This window comes from Carlito syrichta, unplaced genomic scaffold (assembly GCF_000164805.1).
Source record: "Carlito syrichta isolate Samal-C Ts95f unplaced genomic scaffold, Tarsius_syrichta-2.0.1 Scaffold313344, whole genome shotgun sequence".
NCBI lineage: Eukaryota > Metazoa > Chordata > Mammalia > Primates > Tarsiidae > Carlito > Carlito syrichta.
In genome coordinates, this window is record NW_007257440.1 from 942,075 (window position 1) to 964,348 (window position 22,274).

At 43.1% G+C, this 22,274-nt stretch overlaps 3 protein-coding genes across 4 annotated transcripts in view; 1 reads left to right on the plus strand and 2 right to left on the minus strand.

Moving 5' to 3' along the window:
* The window catches only part of HAGH (hydroxyacylglutathione hydrolase), a 15,738-nt gene extending 15,225 nt beyond the window's left edge, over positions 1-513 (minus strand). For both annotated transcript variants that reach the window (XM_008070318.1, XM_021718705.1), the window contains exon 1: positions 379-513. In XM_008070318.1, coding sequence (XP_008068509.1) covers positions 379-454 — 76 coding nt within the window. In that variant the 5' untranslated portion in view covers positions 455-513. The remainder of the gene's footprint in view (positions 1-378) is intronic.
* Positions 514-853: 340 nt separating this feature from the next.
* Positions 854-20,926, plus strand: FAHD1 (fumarylacetoacetate hydrolase domain containing 1). Its single transcript, XM_008070319.2, has 3 exons — positions 854-1,633; positions 20,198-20,200; positions 20,881-20,926. Exon 1 carries the CDS (start codon positions 877-879, stop codon positions 1,540-1,542), a length of 666 nt encoding a protein of 221 aa, XP_008068510.1. The 5' UTR covers positions 854-876; the 3' UTR covers positions 1,543-1,633; positions 20,198-20,200; positions 20,881-20,926.
* Positions 11,360-22,274, minus strand: part of MEIOB (meiosis specific with OB domains) — a 33,395-nt gene continuing 22,480 nt past the window's right edge. Inside the window, 2 exon segments of the mRNA XM_008070320.2 lie at positions 11,360-11,735; positions 19,428-19,611. Coding sequence (XP_008068511.1) covers positions 11,625-11,735; positions 19,428-19,611 — 295 coding nt within the window. The 3' untranslated portion in view covers positions 11,360-11,624.

Genomic DNA, 22,274 nt, shown 5'->3' on the forward strand with positions numbered 1-22,274 from the left:
GGTCACCCGCCGCCGACGGCGCGGGACCGAGGGTTGTGCCACCACAGACATGTGCCACCACATGTCTCCCTCTCAGACCGGCGCCCGGCGCCCCCCGCCTGCCCGGCTCGGACAGCGAGACGCGGGTGGCCGCGGCGACACGGGCCGCGTCGCAGGGGAGACGGGGCGGCCGCGGGCTCCGCCTTACCCTCGGGCCCGCCGCCTCGCCCGGCCGGGCGAAGACCACAGCGGCGCGGCTTCCCTGCTCCCGCGTCCACAGAACGCCGCTCCGGCCGCGCGTCCGGCCAACCGACGGCCCGCGCCCGCCGCCAGGCGCCCGCCGCCCGCCTCCGCGCCTCCGCGCCTCGGCCCTGCCGGCCCCGCGCCCTGGCCACCTACCCAGGCCCGGACGTGCGCAGGCGGCTCCCAGCGCGGCGAGGCTGCGGCGGCCGAGCAGCCCGCGGCCCAGCACCATGACCAGAGCTCCGCTGGACTGCCGGACGGCGCGGGCCGCACCTCGCTGGCGTCGGCGCGTCGCAGCCAATCAGCGCCCGCTTCGCACTGCCCACAGCCAATCAGCGCCCGCCGGTCTCCGCCCCGCGCCGCCCTCAGCCAGTCAGCGCGCCCGCGTCCAACCCTTCCCTGCGCAGGGCCGGCCGCCGCTGGCGGAGAGGAGGGCGCGGGGCGGCTCCAGAGCCCGGCCGCGAGAGTCACCACCTATCTCCCGGCACCGGACGCCGGCTCCCGGGAGGCCAAGCGCCGCGCCTCCGGCTGAGTGCAAGGTGGAGCCAGCCGACGCGAGGGACGGCGTTCCGAGGTAGTCTGTCCTCTCCGAGTAGCCGTAGGCGTCAGGTGACCGACCCAGTCCACGTGACCCCGGGGGCGACTGGGAGAGTCATGGCGGCCCCCAAACAGCTGTGCCGCTTCTGGGAGTGGGGGAAGAACATAGTGTGCGTGGGGAGGAACTACGCGGACCACGTCCAGGAGATGCGCAGCGCCGTGCTGAGCGAGCCGGTGCTCTTCCTGAAGCCCTCCACCGCCTACGCCCCCGAGGGCTCGCCGGTCCTCATGCCCGCCTACACCCGCAACCTGCACCACGAGCTGGAGCTGGGCGTGGTGATGGGCAAGCGCTGCCGCGCCGTTCCGGAGGCTGCGGCCATGGACTACGTGGCCGGCTATGCCCTGTGCCTGGATATGACCGCCAGAGACGTGCAGGACGAATGCAAAAAGAAGGGCCTGCCCTGGACTCTGGCCAAAAGCTTCACGACCTCCTGCCCCGTCAGCGCGTTCGTGCCCAAAGAAAAGATCCCTGACCCTCACAACCTGAAGCTCTGGCTCAAGGTCAACGGCGAGCTCAGACAGGAGGGTGAGACATCCGCCATGATTTTTTCCATCCCCTACATCATCAGCTATGTTTCTAAGATAATGACCTTGGAAGAAGGAGATATTATCTTGACTGGGACGCCAAAGGGAGTTGGACCAGTTAAAGAAAACGATGAGATCCAGGCTGGCATCCATGGAGTGCTCAGTATGAGATTTAAAGTGGAAAGGCCAGAATATTGAGTCATTTTAAACAAGTTTCAGGAGACAAGGAGGCAAGACAGAAGCAACCAAAGGCTATTAAATGTCGCAATCTTTTGATAAGAAACCAATTCTTTAAAAAGTGATTTCATTAGATCGCAGTGTCTTAACTCACAGAAGATGGACTCTTCAAAAAAAAAACGTGATCTAGAAGGACTGGCCCAGAAAAAAACAACCAAAAATAAAGGGTTGATGATGCTTTAGAGGCGACCTTGTCATACCACATGCTCAAAAGACTTACCTTCCTTTTGTAAAACTGGATTGGATAAGACTTTTAGAGGGTTATTCTAGGATTATCATTAAAGATGTGAAAACTACAAAGGAAACTGAGTCATGTTCCAGATCAGTGTTTCCCAAATTTCCTTGGATTTGACAATCATCAGGAGACATTTGTAAAAAAATGTCCAAATTACTGGCCATCCCAGATCCACTGAATTAATGGGATTAATCTCCAGGGAAGCTGTTTAGAGAGCACTTCAAATGTTTTCTTAGCAGGGAAATGTGGAAAAACACTTCTCCACGTAATCAGCTAATTTAAAATCCTGTTTACTTTAAATAAAACTTAAAAGTATTTTAATTTGAAAGTGAATTTAATTTACAATTTAATTTAAAAGTGGACAATTGAGAAGACATCAGCTGTTAACTTATGGTGTCTACCCTGACTATTCGATTCTGAGTTTTGGGAGATAATTTTGAGATTACTGTTTTCCAAATGAACGTGTTGTCTTTTGTATGGCCTACAAATGTACTTTTCCCCCTCAGTAGTGATGAGGAGGAGTGCTTCCTTGTAGGGCTTCAGACCTTGGTCTTTGACCTTTGGCCTCTTGAGCACTGTGTTCTATTAACAGAGCTAACCAGAACTTTACCTCCCAACCAGAGGCAAGGACGCTTTGGGAAGTGAATAGCCTGAGGCTGCTGCTTTTGCTCTTGCCTGCACCCATCTCTGATTTTTAAAAAAAGCTAAGCAAAATATATATCATAGCTGTCAGAGTACCTAGTGGAATCCTTTAGGCTTAGGCAGGTACTCCTGCTGTTAGTGGACACAGAAATCACTTGCTGGCCCCTTGAGAAAAGCCCCAAAATCTAGTTTAGTAATAATGGTTAACATTTGTTGAGTACTGCTAGGCATTGTGTCCGGCACAGTTTATTCTGTGTATCCATGTGTGATGTAACCCTCAACAAAACTGTGATATTGGTGTCATTACTATCATCCCTGTTAAACATGAAGACTTAGATTTAGAGTTTAGGAAGCCTGGCTGAAGTCACCTGAGTGGCAGAGCCAAGATGTGACTCAGCCGTCTCAAGACCAGAACCCAAAGTCTTGACCACAATGCAGGCTGCATCTTGTAGTAGATACCTATATAAGACGATTCAAACACTTAGATATTATACAACCCCTGTGTATAAATTATAATTTAGTATGAGGAAGTGCTAATTTGATTTACTAAATGTCATGCTGTCTTAATTTTTTTTTTTTTTTTTTTGAGTTGGAGTTTTCACCCTGTAACCCAGGCTGGAGTGCAGTGGCAGGCTCATGGCCACTGCAGCCTCGATCTGCTGGGCTCAGGTGATCCTTCAGCCTCAGCCTTCCAAGTAGCTGCAACTACAGGCATGTGCCACCATGCCCAGCTAATTTTTTTTTAATTGTAGAGATGAGGTCTCGCCAAGTTGCCCAGGCTGGCACAAACCCGTGAGCTCAGGCAATCCTCTCACCTCGGCCTCCCATAAAGCGGGATTATAGGCATGAGCCACCACGCCCTGCCACTTAATACTTTTAATATTTTCTTTTTTCATTGCTTAGCAATGCATGTTATTACAGAAGAATCAGAAATAAAGATAAGCAATAAGAACAACAAAACTTCCTCTACCCAGAGACAGCCGAAGTTAAGCATTTGGTAGATGTTCTTCCAAATTCATAGGTGTAATTTTTAAAGTAGGGTTGACCAGATGTGCTAGCACATACCTGTAATCCCAGCACTTTGGGGGGCCAAGGTGGAGGCTCTCGAGCCCAGGAATTCGAGAACATCCTGGGCAATATAGTGAGACCTCGTTGTTATAGCTGGAGCGCGAGAAAGGAGTTGCCACACACTTGAGAGTTGAATTTTGAGTCCTTTAATAGCTGGTGGTCAAGAGGGGGCTCACGCCTAAAGAACTCTTGACCCTGAGCAAAGCAAGCAGGAGTCTTTTACAGGCAGAAACCACAGTTTTGCAATTACAGTTTACATTTCAGGGAGGGGTCAGGTTTGGGGATGGACGTCATCTCTACAGAAAATCAAAAAATTAGCCGGGCATGGTGGCACACACCTTTTGTCCCAGGTACTCTGGAGGCTGAAGTGGAAGGATCGCCTGAGTCCAGGAGGTCGTGGCTGTGGTGAGCTGGGATTGCGCCACTGTATTCCAGCCTGGGTGATGACAGAGTAAGACCTTGTCTCAAAAAAAAAAGCTAGAATTTGCTCACACCATAACATTTTCTAACATTTTCCCACAATACATTGTGACCATCTTTTTCCTTGTCAGCTAACATATTTATGCAGTGTGATTTCATTGGCTACATATAATTCTGAAGTCAGTCCTCTATGTGTGGACATTGAGATTGTCTCTGTTTGCCAGTAGAATCAGCATATTTGCCATTATTTCTTTTGGCTACGTGGAATAGTTGGTTCAAAGGGCATGCTTATATTGATAGTGCATTATTAGTCTAGCTAGTAGGTAGAAAGTTCAGCTAAATACATCTATCAAGGTGACAGATTGTTAAAGCAAGCTAAAGGTATAAGGTAGGGGCAGTATTCACATGTAACCCTGTTAGGTGGCACAAGCCAGCACCCAGAGTACAGTGCCCATGGAGTCCATGTTCACCATAGTGTTGGGATACGCTTCATCAAATGTGACATCGGTATTGCAGGTACAGGCACACAAAGTCCTTGGATGCAAGAATCAAAAACAGATGCCAAGTTGATGTTGCTAAAATCACAGTAATTTTAGCACTCAGAAGACACATTTTCCCTAATTTCTTATTTTGGATAAATTTAAACCTACAAAAGCATGAAAGACTAATACAATAAACTCCATATACCCCTCAACAGAATTAACAATTGTCCATGTTAGCTATGGTTGTCCTCTGTACATCACTCCCCCTCCCTCTCCCACTCTGTCCCCTTCCCCCGCTCTGTGCGCCTATCCCTCGCTCCCTCTGTCTCTCTCTATCCATGTCTCTCCCTTCCTCCCTCTCTCTCTCTACACACACACACGTCCTTATTCTGCAAACCCGTTGGGACAGAAATTGCTGAAACACTCTGCCCTTCCAGTGGCTTCACATGTGTTCTGTGGTGTTTTTAAAACATGTGTTCATTGGGCTTTTATTTTTAAATGACCATTATACATCCACTTATATTATGAACATCTTTCCAGGTCAGTGACTGTAGATGTACATACCATTTTTAATGGCTGTAACTGAGATCATGTACTCCAGAAGCACAGCCTGAGATGAGGATTTTTGTTCAAGTGATTTGTTGAAGGAGTGCTCTTCAGAGAAGCGTACTGAAGGAAGCAGAAAGGCCAGGGAGCACACTTCACAGAAGAACGTGGCCTCAGAGCTAGAGACCAGCTTCTGTCTCCCAGTGATCCTGGGAAGCTCAAGCACAGTCTATCAGCACCAATATCTGCTCCCCCACCCTTCCCACTCCTCCTCGGGTAATTCTCAGACCGTCATAGAAGCTGACAGACCTCAGCAAGTAAAGGGGATCTGGGTGGGACTCCTGTAAGTTTCCAAGGTTTCGCGTGCTTTGCTATTAGAAGCAATGATGCAAGGAACACCGTCCACATGCTGCATGCACATCATTTGGCACTCGTTCCTCAGTGAAAGTTTTAGAAATGAAACAATAAAATGATTTGCACTTTATTTTTTAAAATATTTTTTATTATGGTTTTGTGGGGTACAGTTAAGGGTTAGGTATACAATTGCGTTTCATTCAGGCACCCTGTTGATAAGAGGTGTTTCCCCATGCCCAGACAGATATTTGCTACTGTTAATCCCATCTCCCTCCCCCACATAGTTTCCCAGTACCGTCAGTCATTTTCTTATACTATTACATTGAATGTTCAAGGTCCATTATATGAGTGAGAACATGTGATACTCGGATCTTTGTTTCTGTGAGAGGTCACTCAGTATTATAGACTCTAGTTCCATCCAGGTTGCTGTGAAATTCATGATTTTGTTCTTTTTTATGGCTGCGTAGTATTCCATCGTGTATATGTACCACATTTTTTTAATCCGGTCCTCTTTTGAAGGACAGCGTGGTTGCTTCCAGGTTCTTGCTACTGTGAACAATGCTGCGATAAACATACGTGTGCAGGTATTTTTTTTATAGAGTGATTTGAGTTCTTCAGGGTATATTCCCAGTAGGGGGATTGCAGGGTCATATGGAAGGTCAATTTTTAGAGCTTTTAGGAATCACCACACTGCTTTCCACAGAGGTTGCACTAGTTTACACTCCCACCAACAGTGTAGAAGTGTTCCCTTTTCACCACACCCTCTCCAGCAGCTGTTATTTTTTGAGTTGTTGATAATTGCCATTCTGACTGGAGTTAGGTGGTATCTCAGTGTGGTTTTGATTCGCATCTCCCTGATGATTAGTGAGGTTGAGAATTTCTTCATGTGTTTGTTGGCTGCTCGGATGTCTTCCTTTGAGAAGTGTCTGTTCATATCTTTTGCCCATTTTATAATGGGGTTGTTTGTTTTTTTCTTTTCAGCACGTTTGAGCTCCTTGTAGATCCAGGATGTTAAGCCTTTGTCAGACCTGGTGTTGGCAAATACTTTTTCCCAGTCTGTAGGCTGTCTCCCTGCTCTCTTGATGGTTTCTTTGGCTTTGCAGAAGCTTGTCAGTTTAATAAGGTCCCATTTGTCTATCTTCTCTCTTAAGTCCTGTGGGTTTCGGGTTTTGTACAGGAATTGGATGCCAGTTCCGATTTCCATGAGAGTATTTCCTTCCTTTTCTAAGATTCTTATGGTTTGAGGTTTTACATTTAGGTCTCTGATCCATTTGGAGTTAACCTTTGTGCATGGGGATAGATAGGGGTCCTGTTTCAATCTTCTGCATGTGATTTGCACTTTAAAATTGTGATACTATTTGCTAAATTGCTCAGGGAAAAGGATATATAAATTTGTATTTGACAAGCGTGTTTAAGAATGCATTTTTTTGCACATCCTAATCAATGCTGGATACCATGGCTATGCTCATTTTAATTTTCATTTCTTTAATAGAAACTTGAGCCGGGCTCGGTGGCTCAGCCTGTAATCCTGCGCTTTGGGAGGCCGAGATGAGTGGATTGCCTGAGCCCGTGGGTTCGAGACCCGCCTGGGAAACTTGGCAAGACCTCATCTCTACAATAAATCAAAAAATCAGCCGGGCGTGGTGGCACGTGCCTGTAGTGCCAGCTACTTGGAAGGCTGAGGCGGAAGGATTGCTGGAGCCCAGCAGGTTGAGGCTCCGGTGGCCAGGAACGGCCACTGCACTCCAGTCTGGGCGACAGAGTGAGACTCCAACTCAAAAAAATACATAAATATATAGAAACTTGATATCCTTTCATGTGCTTATACTCAGTGTTTTGTTTTGTTTTTTTTAAACAAGACCGTTGGGCACATCTTTGGTGTAAATGTTGGTGTAGTATCTTTGTCTTCAGGTCAGTTTTATGTTACCTATTTGCAAACAATACACTTAATTCAAATATGCTAAAGCCTTCATATATTTTTAAGGAAAAGAGGGAAGTAATTATAAGTGTATGATACAGTATAAAAAAATTCAAATTATACGAGCAGAATAGCCAGGCATGGTGTGTGTAATCCCAGCTACTTGGGAGGCTGAGGCAGGAGGATCACTTGAGCCCAGGAGTTTGTGGCCAGCCTGGGCAACATAGCAAGATCCAATCTCAAAAAAAAAAAAAAAAATGTATACAACAAAAATACTACCAAACACGAGGGCCAATAAAATTGCTGAACCTCAACATTTTGCTAATAACTGATATTTATTGATCATATACTAAGTGCATGTGTCTAAGCAGTTCACATATCTTAACTTTAGTTTTCACAATCGCCAAGAGAAGTTGGTATTGTTATCCCTATTTACAAAAGAGGAACTCAAATGAGGCAGCTCAGAGTTGGAGGCCTGCCTGCAAGCAGCAGATGGGGTCTGAGTCTGCAGCTATAGAGCCTACCCCAGTTTTACCTCCAGTTTTACCACTTCTAGCTCCTCCAGTTTTACCACTTCTAGCTGGGCCTTCATGTCCCATCTGTTAAATGGGCAAAATAAGATACTTGTCTAATCAGATAACATCAGTAAAATATTTATTACAATGTCACAAAAAAAGCACCCCAGAATGTTAGCTATTAATATTATTAGAGTAATTTAATGTCTAGAAATCTATCCCTAGGAAATAATTAAAAATATGAACATGATTTTGGACAAAGGGGTCAAGGACATTAACTGAGGAAAAGACACCCTCTTCAACAAATGGTGCTGAGAACACTGGGTATCCAGATGCAGAAAAATAAAATTGAACCCCTATCTCTCACCATATACAAAAAGCAACTCAACATAGATTAAAGACTTAAATGAAAGACTCAAAACCATTAAACAACTAGAAGATCATATAGGGAAAATTCATCCAGACATTGGGCAGAGATTTTATAGATAAGACCTCAAAAGCACAGGCAGCATAAGCAAAGATAGACTAATGGGATTGTGTCAAACTAAAATGCTTCTGCATAGCAAAAGAATCAATCAACAGGGTGAAAAGAACCCACAGAATGGGAGATAATATTTGCAAACTATACCTCTGACAGGAAATTAATATCCAGAATATACATGGAACACAAATAACTACAAAAAAAACAAAATAATACAATTAACAAAAAGGCAAATGACCTGAATAGACATTTCTCAAAAGAAGACATACAAATGGCCAACAAATATATGAAAAAATGTTCAACATCACTAATCATTAGGGAAAAGCAAATCAAAATCACAATGAGATGTTGTCTCACCATTAGAATGCCTATGATACATTTTTTTTTTTTTTTGAGTCAGGGTCTCACTCTGTTGCCCAGCCTGGAGTGCAACGGCACACTCACAGTCACTGCAGTCTCAACCTGCTGAGCTCAGGTGATCCTTCCACCTCAGTCTTCCAAGTAGTTGGATCCACAAGTGTGCACCACCACACCTGGCTAATTTTTCTTGATTTATTGTAGAGACAAGGTCTCACTAAGTTGTCCAGGCTGGTCGCAAGTCCCTGAGCTCAGGCAATCCTCTTGCCTTGACCTCCCAAAGTGCTGGGATTACAGTCTTGAGCCACTGCACCCCGCCTAGAATACCTATAAGAGACAAAAACATGACAAATGACGGTAAGGATTGGAGAAAAGGGAACTCTTACAATAAAAGCACACAAAAAAAATACCAAAAAAATACATTATCTACCAGTTTTTTAAAATGTGGGATGGGAGATTATGAGTTTGCCCTTTTTTCTCTCTTCTTTTTTTCCTTTTTAAAAGAAGGGGTCTTGCTCTGTTGCCCAGGCTGGAGTGTAATGGCACAATCATGACTAACTGCAGCCTGGAACCACAGAATTCCTCAAGATGAGTAATAGATGTTCAATTAAATATGTTTCTGCATTGTTCAGAGCATTGAACCATTAAACTTCCCAAAGCAGAATTAGAAAAGGAAAATCTTATTGGAATGAGCCACTAACAGAAAATTAGGAAAAATCATATCGTCACCAGTTGTATAAAGCAGTATCAAACCTGTAGGTCAAAAACGCTAATGCCAGGGGAAAAGCTCCTGGAGAATAGTAGGGAAATGGTAACCTGCTTGGGGGTATATTGTGTTAGTGTGGGCGTGTATGGTGGGCTTACCAGGCAGCAATAACTTGACCATACCCTGAGAATGGCCCTATGTTCCTTGGTGAATATGTTCGGTGTTCTGAAGTATGGACTTTGGGAATGGCCAGCCTGGATGTTTATGGCACGCCTGTGAAGAACATCTGGACCCTGGCCTGTTCCTTGGGATGCTGGATGTGCAGAGCCTGAGGCCCTTTGTTTTAAGCTAGGAAGAGGTCATGAAGTAAAGGTTACTATGTGAAAGTTACTATATAACCAGCATGCTTGCCACAAATGAGTACTGTTTTTTTTTTTTTTTCCTGTACAGCCAGGCTGCCCTGGACACTTTGTAAGTCTCCAACAAATCCTATGTCTTGTTTACCATCTCTGGATCTTTTTTCTAGCCTCTTGGACACTGTGCCATCCCTGCTCTACCCACTGGGAGTCCGACGCAACAAAGGGGTTGCTACTTTCTTTTACTTATTGGAATGCCTGCACTTTGGCTAATGTACATCTAAATTTCAGATACATGACCAATTTCATTTCATAAATGTGTAAGATAAGCTTTGTGAAACACCTTTGATTCAATGTGGCTTGACACCTGGCCCTGAAGACTCCTATGTCATCAGAAGAAATAAGCAATCATGCTGTCCTTCCAGTGAGAGGGGCATGGGGCTTTCAGAGTTAAATGCTAGTGGGCTGAGAGATAAGGTCACCTTAGCAATTATGAGGTTATTCAGAGCCCTCTGCTGGCCAAATTGAGGCTTCCAGACTGTAGTTGGGGCACCATGGGAGCTGCCTCTGCACCTGTGTTATGCTGTTGAAACCAGTGGTAAAACAGCCAAAGCGACTGAGGGCCATGGGCTGTAGGAGCCCAGCGCTGGGGCTTGGGGACCACTACACCCCAGGGACAACACACCTCTGGGCTGGCGGCTCCTGAGTTCCTGGACATAGGCCCAGTGGAGGGCCCATACCTACTCTTGTTTAACCAACAGTAGGTACGAATCAGGCACCAGCCATACCCTTACTTCCCTCTCCTCCCCAGCTGGAACCCTCCAGCACAGTTCATCCTTCCTTTCTTGTGCACCCTCCTAATTCACCTTGCTTGACACATACGCTTCTCCCCAAGGGAGAGCAGAGGAAAGCTCTTCACTGGTCCATAGCACACAGCTAGGCAAGGCCTTCAGTGTCTCCTCTATCACCACAGTTTGGACCTAGTGGGGATCAGCTTGTATCCCTCCTCTGTGTTGTGGGAAAAGCCAGGGAAAACATGACTGACAAGATAAGTGTACTGATTACTGACAACGCCAGCTCTATAAGAAGGTTTCATCTACTCACTTTCCCCCTTTTTTTCAATCCTCTGGTGGATGACATAGAGCTTTCTGAAGTACCAGACCCAACATGCATTGGCCAAACCTCCCAGACGGGGCCAACGCTGACCTCAGTGGCAGGTCTTCACAGACAGGAGCCTGTGCCCTGCAGTGAGTAACTCAGACTTGTGTGGAGCTGAGCAGTGTACTCTGGGGCTGCTGCAAAGGAAACTGACATAACATGGCGGCTGTCGTCCTAATATCCCCAAGTAGGTCCCTCCTTTGAAGTTCTTGAGACTTGGGCCTACTCATGTAACTTTTGAAGTTGGTCTCCTCCCGGTTGATTCAGGCTCATAAATGTCAACCCTGAGTCAGCAAGCCTCCTCAAGCACTGGGTAGCTCCAGCATGTCATCACAGAAGGCAAGGGATTAGAAAAGTTCTATGGTGCACAAGGCACTTGCACCATATTGCCCACGACGCCTTCTGCTCTGCCGGGTGCCAAGAGAGCCCCTCACATCCTGTCTGATAACAAGCCATTACCAGCTCTTTTCCAAGGAACCAAGACATAGGAGGAAATAACTTAAGAAACGAAATCATTCAAATCTGTGAGAGAGAAACTTCTTTATTAATTCATGTAAACATTTTCCAGCTTGGAAGGAGACAAAGCAAAGCCGGTAGAAAGGCCTCCTAAGAAGGGAACTTAGATGAGAGTGATGCTTTCAGACTTGCCTCCAAACCAGTTCCAGGAGGAAACATAACAATTTATAGAAACATTTTCACCACATTCAAATAAAATACAATTTATCCATAATTTTAAAGATAAGATTCCATTTTAAAGGAAATTAAAGCTTCTAAACGTTTCCAGAATTTAAAATGACATATAGTTTTAAACATGACTTTGTCCAGACAAGTGCCTACTTGCCTCAATAGGTTCTGAAAGTTTGCATGAGAGTACACTAATTTTCAATCCAGTCTTTGCTCTGTGTGATAAAACAAACTGCAGGGAGAAAAAGAATAAGAGACAGAAGGTTAGTTTAACTCCCTTTGTACACAAAGTTGAAAATTAATGACCACAAATAGAGAATTGCAATGAAAGTTTTGTTTACAGACGTTAATATAAACTTCAATTAAAGTTGTAAGATGATGGAGAGAGTTCTAGTCTCAGGCAGACCACAGTAGATAAATTATAGGTCTGGCTTCTGACAGTGATAGTGCAAAAATCACCTCATTTTTTATGATATTTTTCTCAGGAAAGTTGGGATTAAAAATCCAGCATGTACAAAGAAGGGCATAACATGTTTTCCAACTATCAACTGTGATAGATTTTAACCTGTAGCAGTGACACAATTTGTTAGACTACAGGGATAGAATGATGCAACTTACTAATAATAGTCTTATTTTTTACAATTTATAAGGCACTTTTACCAACATTTTATTTAATATAGGGCAGAAGAACATATCAACCACTTTAATTTCAAAGACTGAGAGAAAAATGTATTAATGTCAGGAAAACCTGGCAATAAAGATAACTGGGAGCCGGGCTCAGTGGCTCAGTCTGTAATCCTGCACTTTGGGCGGCTGAGGTGAGTGAATTGCCTGAGCCCATGGGTTCGAGACCCGCCTGGGCAGCGAGACCTCATCTCTACAAGAAATCAAAAAATCAGCCGGACATGGTAGCGCATGCCTGTAGTTCCGGCTACTCGGAAGGCTGAGGCGGAAGGATCGCCGGAGCCCAGCAGGTCGAGGCTGCGGTGGCCAGGAGCAGCCACTGCACTCCAGTCTGGGTGACAGGGTAAGACTCCAACTCAAAAAAAAAAAAAAAAGGTAACTGGGTATCCTTTCAACGAATTGCTCCAGCGATTTGGTATTGACTAGGGCACCTTTAGCATTGTTTGGTTCTACAGGAGTCTGCACCTTCCATTGTACTGACTAAGCTACTTTATAACTGTAGGTTGTAGAAAGCTGATAGTAATGCAAATAATCCTGCTCATGGAAATGCACATGATTTTTTTCTGAGTGAAGATGCATTGATTCTGCCCTGTGGAAGAGACCGTTGTGCATCTACAAGTGAGACCATTTCAGCATTTCTCATTACCTGCCTCTGTGTCTATTCTTCTTAATCTCCTTTGAATACCCCCTCCTTTTTAAAAAACACCTTACTAGTTCCTTCAATAATTAATGAGTTAAAGTAAGTTTTCAACATGTGTTCATTTTATTTTTGTATGAGAGTCATGGTTTTACCCTTTTTGGAAAGGATTCTTTAACAATAATATCACACTTACATTATCATGTGATTTAAAACATTCAAATGAATACCTATTTTTTGAATCATTCCAACAGAACCATTTTAAGTAGCTGTTACTTTTCAATTAAATAAATATATAAAATGCTCACTCTACATAGGAATATTTTGTTTATATATCAGTCAAGCAATGTAAGTCCTTATTTTTAAAATTACATATTCTATTTTAACTGACTATAACAAAGCTGTATTTAGAGTCTTATGTTTTTCTATTTTTAAAAAATTCAATAGCTTTAGGAGATACAAATAGTTTTTGGTTACATGGATATAGTGGCAAAGAAGTCTGGCACTTATTTGTATTTATGTATTTATTAATTTATTTAGAATCAGAGTCTCACTCTGTCTCCCAGGCTGGAGTGCAGTAGCACAATCACCACTACTGCAGCCTCTACTAGCTGGGTTTAGGCAATCCTTCTGCCTCAGCCTTCCAGTTAGCTGGGATTACAGGCACACACCACCATACTCTGCTAATTTTTTGATTTATTGTAGAGAAGAGGTCTCACCATGTTCCTGAGGTTGGTCTCAAACCTCTGGACTCAGGCAATTCTTTTGCCTCAGCCTCCCAAAGTACTCTGATTACAGGTGTGAGCACTGCACCCGGCCTTAATTTCTCAGCTTGGTTGCTGTTGGTGTGTAGCAATGTTATTGATTTGTGTGTGTTGATTTTGTATACTGAGACTTTACTGAATTCATGTATCAAGGCCAGGGGTCTTTTGGTGGAGTCGTTAGAATTCTCTGGGCTTAAAGTGTACTTATCACCCTCACCTGTGCACATTGTACCTGATAAGTGATTTTTCATCCCTCCACCCCTTCCCCTTCTGAGTCTCCACTGACCATTAAATCATTCTATAAGCCTTTGCAGATCTTTAATTTAGTTTCTACTTATAAGTGAGAACGTGCAGTGTTTTTTTGTTTGTTTGTTTGGGTTTTTTTTGAGTTGGAATCTCACTCTGTCACCCAGACTGGAGTGCAGTGGCCGCTCCCGCCCACCGCAGCCTCGCCTGCTGGGCTCCGGTGATCCTTCCGCCTCAGCCTTCCAAGTAGCCGGAATTACAGGCATGCACTACCATGCCCAGCTGATTTTTTGATTTATTGTAGAGATGAGGTCTCGTTGCCCAGGCAGGTCTCGAACCCGCGGACTCAGGCAATTCACTCACCTCAGCCTCCCAAAGGCGTGGGATTACAGGCTGAGTCACCGAGCCCAGCAGTGTTTGGTTTTCTGTTCCTACATTAGTTCACTTAGGATGATGTTCTCCAATTCCATCCAAGTTGCTACAAAAGACATTATTTTTGTGGCATATATATGAATACATAATATATAATTTTCATTATCCACTGATCAGTTAATAGGCATTTAGGTTGATTCCCCATCTTTGCAATTGTGAATTGTGCTGTGATAAATATACAAGTGTGGGTGTATTTTTTGTATAAGAACCTCTGTTCCTTTGGGTAGATACCTAGTAGTGGAATTGGTGGATCAATTGGCAGATCCACTTTTAGTTCTTTGAGAAATCTCCATACTGATTTCCATAGAGGTTGTACTAGTTTGTACTCCCAACAACAATGTATAAATGTTCCCTTTTCACTGCAACCATGTGAACAGTTATTGCTTATTTATTTAGTTAGGGGACTCACTCTGTCACCTAGGCTGGAGGGCAGTGGCACAATCACAGCTTACCACAGCCTCAACCTCCTGGGCTCAGGCAATTTTTCTGCCTCAGCCTCCCAAGTAGCTGGGACTACAGGTGTGTGCCACCATGCCCAGATAATTTTTTGCTATGCTCTCTATGCTGATCTTGAACTCCCATGCTCAAGCAGTCCTCCTGTCTCAGTCTCCCAAAGTGCTGTGATTACACATGTGAGCCACACCTGGCCTGTTTTTTTATTTTTTAAAAACAAAACCATTCTGACTAGTATAAGGTGGTAGGTATCTCATTGTGGTTTTAATTTGCATTTCCCTGAATATTAGTAACAATAAGCATTTTTTTCTTGTGTTTATTGGCCTTTATATAATCTTCTGAGAGATGTCTTTTCATGTCATTTGCCCACTTTTTAATGGGTTTATTTGCTTTTTCTCTTGCTGATTTCTTTGTAGATTCTCTGATATTGGTCATTTGTCAGATAGTTTGCAACTATCATCTCCCATTCTGTAGGTTGCCTGTTTACCCTGTTATTTCTTTTACTGTGCAGAAGCTTTTCAGTTTAATTAAGTCCCACTTATTTATTTTTGCTTTTGTTATATTTGTTTTTGTGGTTTTAGCTATAAATTCTTTGCCTAAGCCAATGTCTAGAAGAGTTTTTCCTAGGTTTTCATCTAGGATTTTTATGGTTCCAGGTCTGACATTTAAGTCTTTAATCCAATTTGAGCTAATTTTTGCACATGAGAAAACATAGGGATCGTTTCTTTTTTCTGCATGCAGCTATTCAATTTTCCCAGCACCATTTGTTGAATAGAATCTCCTTTCACCAGTTATGTTTTTGTCTGCTTTGTTGAAGATCATTTGATTGTAGGTATTTGGGTTTATTTCTGGATTCTCTATTCTCTTCTCTTGGTCCATGTGTCTGCTCTTGTACCAGTACCATGCAGTTTTGTTTACTATAGCTTTGTAGTATTTGAAGTTCAGGTAATGTGATCCCTCCAGCTTTATTTTTGCTCAGGATTTGCTTCTGGCTATTCTGGATCTTTTATGGTTCCATATGAATTTTAGGATTTTTTTTTTTTCTAATTCTGTGAAAAATGATGTGGGTAGCTTGATAGGGATTGCATTGGATCTGTAGATTACTTTGGGTAATATGGTCATTTTCACAATGTTGATTCTTCCAATCCATAAGTATGGGATGTTTCTACTTGTTTATATTCTCTGCAATTTCTTTAATCAGTTTTTTAGTTCTCCTTGGAGAGCTCTTTCACCTCCTTGGTTAAATAAATTCCTAGGTATTTTAGCTTTTTGGTTGTTATTGTAAATGGAATTGAGTTCTTGATTTGATCCTCAGCTTGGTTGCTATTGGTGTATAGCAGTGCTACTGATTTGTGTGTGTTGATTTTGTATCCCGAGATTTTACTGAATTCATTTATCAAGTCCAGGAGTCTTTTGGAGGAGTCTTTAGAGTTCTCTAGGTATATTATCATATCACTGGCATGCACAGATACATTCTCTCTCGCTCTCTCTCTCTCGCCTGATTGCTCTGGCTAGGACTTTCTGGTTCTTCCCCCCCCCCCCCACATTTTGTGATAGTGTAACCATTTTGGATCTTTAAAATCTGCTTTAAATCCATATATTACATATATTCTTTGGAAAAGTACAAGATCCCTTTACTTGAGAGTCATTTGTTGCTATTTGAATCAAGTTCCCATTAATTTAAATTGATCAGACTCATTAACAACTGGGGCCTCTTGTCTGGAGGAAAAGCATAAGGTTGGTCATGGGCCTGAGTGTGCCCTGATTTGGAAAAAGACAGTATTTAGGGAATTCATGTTAATGGTAGAAGAGATGTAGCATCCAACACAACTTCTCCTTTGGCCTAGTAATGAAGAGCCCTCAAACCGAGGTACTAGAAATATTGGTGATCCCACTGGATACTCCATGTCTACAACCTATTCAGTGTGCTTGAGGCCATGAAAAATGGGCAGATCTACTTACGAGGATGAGATGGAATAGATGCAGCATTCACAAAGACTCTGTAGGACAGGGGTCCCAACCCCTGGGCCCATGAACCGGTACCGGTCTGTGGCCTGTTAGGAACCATGCCACATAGCAGGAGATGAGTGGCAGGTGAGTGGGTGAACCTTCATCTGTATTAAAGCCTTTCCCGATCACTCACATTACAGCCTGAGCTTTGCCTTCTGTCAGATTAGCGGTGCCATTAGATTCTCAAAGAAGGGTGAACCCTGTGAGAATCTAATGCCTGATGATCTGAGGTGGAGCTAAGATGGTGATGCTGGCACTGGGGAGCGGCTGCAAATACAGATTCATATTAGCAGTGAGGTTTGACTGCACAGAGACCATAATAAATCAATTACTTACAGCCTCATATCAAAACCCTATCAGTGAGTGGCAAGTGAGTGGATGTACTTCAATTGTACATCTGCATCTGGTGGTAGGCTTTAAGTCAGAATCCAACACTTATTTTAGTCCATGTTTGGCCCACCCATTATTTTATTTATCACTTCTGTCCGAGCCTTTTTTTAAAGGTGAACTGTATAATTATTTCATTATATATTCCAATGTAATAATAATAGAAATAAAGTACACAATAAATGATACAGACGTGTATCATCCCCAAACCATCCCCTCACCCCCTTGCTGGTTCGTGGAAAAATTATCTTCCACAAAACCGGTCCCTGATGCCAAGAAGGTTGGGAACCACTGCTACAGGGTACCCGTGAGATCAAAACTATTTTCACGATACTAAAATGTTTGCCTTTTTTCCTCTTTCTCTCATCAGCACAGGTTGTCATTTTCTAGATGTAATTACATCATTGGTCAGACACTAATGGAATATATGCTTGTATGTATGTTTTTAAATTTTCTCAGCAGTAAGTTTCAGCACAGCAAATATCAGCAGATATAACTCACATAAACAGGAGCACATTCACTTGTAGGCATATAAAAGAGAAAACATTTGAGAACCATTAAAGTTAAAAAATAAAGCAGGCTGCAGTCCTATCTCACCTGAAACCTGGGAGAAGCAACTGCATTTTTTTTTTACTTGGAGTCTCACTCTGTCACCCAGGCTGGAGTGCAGTGGCACACTCATGGCCACCCCAGCGACAACCTACTGGTCTCTGGCAATCCTTCCACCTCAGCATTCCAAGTAGCCAGAACTACAGGCGTGTGCTACCACGCCCGGCTAGCAACTGCATTTTGTGGTCCCCTTTTCCTCATTTGCAACAAAGGGAGTCTGTCTTGCTCTCCTTCTCTCCTTTTTACACCTTGAACACTAAGATTCTATGATCTACAGACACTGAAGCATTGTTAGTGCCTCAGGTGTTGGCTCTGACCCTTCAGAGTTGGAGGATCTTAGAATTGTTCTGGCTTAGAGAAGTTAACTGACCTCAGGGTCTCACAGGAGGAGTGGGGAGTGGTGGAATTAAGAAGCAGACCAATTCTATCTCACCTCAGAATCTAAGTCTTTAACTATACTCTTATACTACTTCATTATGTGAACAGCAATGCCACATGGGCAGGTTGGTGCAGAGATAACCCAGCTTTTTTTTTTTTTCTTAAGGGAGATCAGAGACTTACTATGTTGCCCAGGCTGGCCTTGGGCTCAGGCTATTCCTCCTACCTCAGCCTCCCAAGTAGTTGGGGTATGTGTACCACCAAGCCTAGAACCTCCAACTTTAAAACCATTTGCCTTGCTTTGGAGTTAACATTATGGATATTTCTTTGTTGGTCTATTTCTGGTTATTGTCATTATTTTTAGAGTAGCTAAATACTTCTGCATATCTGGGAATTGGGCATTATTAAAAATAATAAATTTCTTAATTTATTAGAACATATTCCAGGTTTTTCTTATGGTTTGAATATATAAAATAACACAGTACTATAAAATAACTAACTTTTAAATAAATTTTGCTTCTTTCCAAAAGAAATTGCCACTTTAATGCTGTTTTCTGTTCATCCGTCATTGCGAGAAACTCATTTGCCTGGTTAAGAAGAAAAAAAAGTCAGACAAGTATTCCTGAAGAACACACAGACAACTCATTTTGAAAACAATGTAAAACTTGAACTCTCTCACCAGAAATGGGATTTTATTCACAGTAATTACAGTTTGATTATTTTGATAGAGAAGACAAGGCAAGAAAGTCCATAAATAGAATCTCCAAAGTCAATTAGGTAGCTCAGTAAGGAAAGCTCCCCTCAATAAATTGGAAACGAATTTGGAACTTTAAATGGTAAATTTAATGAGCTCATTTTAAAAATAAAAAACAAGTGCCTATCATCAAATGCATATGCTAACCTCTAAGTATCTGTCCTATAGCTGCAAATTAGAGAGAAAACTTGTGGCTGACTTTATATATCTGGGTAAGTGAAATATTGCCACATCCTCCTAAAAGAACCACCTCAATGACTAATCAATGTCTCCAAAGTGTTGTTTTGCCCCCTTGCTACTTGACTATATAAAGTGTCATGTTTATTTCTCCATTTTGGCTAAAAGCCTCAGTCATTATTCATAACTGTAAATATCAGCTAGGATTTTAATATAAACTATGTAACATTTGTTCATTAAAGCAACGTGTGTTTAAGTCAATATGATTCTTCCCCGGACCTGTTCATTAATGAATTAATGTCTATCAAATATTCACCAAAATAACCTATATTTTTGGAGAAGAGCATTTAATTTGGAAATATTTCTAAACATTTCTTCTATTTTGCTATTTACCGTGCAGCCCAAAGTCTCCTCAGCAACATTTCCTGTGAGACTACAGGAGTGGAGGGTACCTGTGTGATCAGTAAGATCAATTAGCATATCGAAGCTGAGAAAAACAGATTTAAATTCCAAAGAAGCCTTGTTGCAAGTTGTGCAAGTGTCAGCTGCTTCGTTTACAATATAACCACAGCTGGAACTGAAAAGAAACAAAGACAACAATAAAACGTGATGACCCTAAATGACAAATTCTATCTTTAGCAGAATTATCACTTAAAACTCTAAGTCAGCATGTGAAATACTTACTGGGTGCTCAGTGCTGTGCAGGGTACAAGAGAGACGTAAGAAGCAAAACAATGTGCTTCCTACCCAGTCACTCTGTTTCCAGCAACTGTAATTCATCTTAAACTGGGGATACCCGTTCTCTCACTATCCTCCCTCCTTCCCTCCTCTGCTGAGCTCCTGCCCAGCCCTCCAGGTCCAGCTCAGTCTCATTTCCCTGCAGGGCCTTCCTTTCCTGCACCCTAGGCCACACTCCTCCCCTCTCGGAACAGTAGCAGAGCTTGTGCTTCAGTCCTAACTCCACTGTCACATCAGTTCCTTGTTAATGCTGGTGTGTCCACCCATCTCCCTGACCAGAAGGCCCAAGGGGAGAAATTACATCTTGTGCCTGAAAATAAACCACTCGCCTGATGGTTCTGTACTGGGCTTTCTGTACATACAAAGAAAACTCCACAGGGCTGGTCAGTTTCACATTCACATGCTATTAATACTGCTAATGATACATTCTCCTCCCTTTAAGTGGCTCATGCTAGTCTACATTTCTGAAGCAGGACTTACTTCTGCCATTTTGAACAGAGACATTCAGATTTCTCAAACAGAGGAAATGGACTGAAGCAGTGGTTTCTTGTCTAGCCATAGATCACTTTTTAGCCCACTTTTAGATGCTTTTTCTCAAATATAAATGTTAAAGACGTAGGAAAAAATAAAAGTAATTTTTAATTTTTGAAAAATACTTTTCATAAGATAAACATGTATCTTACACAGCAGCCTCCACTTTAGGTTTTTCAACTTTAATACCACATCATAAAATGTTTTAAAAATCTAGAGGTCAATTTTTTTTTTTTTTTGAGTCAGGGTCTCTGCCACCCAGGCTGAAGCACAGTGGCATGATCACAGCTCAACGCAATCTCTATCTTGGGCCTAGGCAATCCTTCTGCCTCAGCCTCCTGGGTAGCTGGGACCACAGGTGCATACCACCACACCTAGTTAATTTTATTTTTTGTAGACATAAAGTCTATGTTGCCTAGGCTGGTCTTGAACTCCTGAGTTCAAGTGATCCTCCTACCTCAGCCTCCCAATTGCTGGGATTATACACATGAACCACTGCACCTGGCCCAGAAATCAATATCTTGACTGTAGCAATAGATACACAAATGTGATAAAACCATATAGAATGTACACATACTAGCTGGGCTCGGTGGCTCAGCCTGTAATCCCAGCACTTTGGGAGGCTGAGATGAGAGGACTGCCTGAGCCCACGGGTTCAAGACCAGCCCAGGAAACTTGGTGAGACCTCGTCTCTACAACAAATCAAAAGTTAGCCAGGCAGGGAAGCATGCGCCTGTAGTTCCAGCTACTTGAAAGGCTGAGGCAGAAGGATCGCCGGAGCCCAGTAGGTCGACGCTGGGGTAGCCATGAGCGTGCCACTGCACTCCAGCCTGAGTGACAGAATGAGACTCCAACTCAAAAAAAAGAAAACACACATACAAATGGCTGCATGTAAATCCTGGGGGGGAATTAGAATAAGAGCAGAGGAGTGAGTGAGTGTCAATATCCTGGCTGTGATGTAGTACTATAGCTTGCAAATAGTATCACTGAGGAAAATTTGGCAAAGGGCACACGGGATCGCTCTCTATTATTATTACCATTTTTTGGAGTGCAGTAGCACCATTATGGCTCACCACAGCCTTGACCTCCTGGGCTCAGGCTATCCTTCTGCTTTAGACTCTCGAGTAGCTGGGACTACAGGTGCTCACCACCATTCTTGGCTACTTTCTTTGTTTTTAGTAGAGACGAAGTCTCACTATGTTGTCTAGGCTGATCTCAAGCTCCTGGGTTCAAGCAGTCCTCCCACCTCAGCTTCCCAAAGTGCTGGGATTACAGGCATTAGCCACTGCATATAACCTTGTATTATTTCTTCATGTGCATCTAGAATTATCTCAATAAAAATTTCAATTACAAAAATCCATAGAGAGATTTTCATGATAATATTTTTTTATTTTTTTAGTTGGAGTCTCACTCCGTCACCCAGGCTACAGTGCAGTGGTGCACTCCCACTGGGCTCTGGTGATCCTTCTGCCTTAGCATTCCAAGAAGCCGGAACGACAGGCATGCGCTACCATGCCCAGCTAATTTTTTTTATTTATTGTAGAGACAAGGTCTCACCAAGTTGCCTGGGCCAGTCTCGAACCTGTGGATTCTGGCAATCTAGTCACCTCAGCTTCCCAAAGTGCTGGGATTACAGGCTGAGCCACCAAGCCCGGCTCATGATAATATTTTAGATATTGTATGCCAATCATCTTTTGGCTAAGATTATTAAATCTACTGGAGTTTACTTTCTATGCAAGTAAATGCTAACTTTGATCTGCAAGAGGTTAGAAGTCATATGCATCACACACAGAGATGTATCTATATGTCTATATCTACATATTTGTAAATTTAATTTTAATTTTTTGTAGAGGCAATGTCTTGCTATGTTGCCTAAGCTGGTCTTGAACTGCTGGGCTCAAGCAATCCTCCCACCCCAGCCTCTCAAAATACTAGGATTATAGGCGTGAGCTACTGTGCCCAGCCTATATA

What these genes read in the sequence shown, in the direction of transcription:
- FAHD1 (XM_008070319.2), top strand. Translation starts at nt 877, where the DNA reads ATGGCGGCCCCCAAACAGCTGTGCCGCTTCTGGGAGTGGGGGAAGAAC.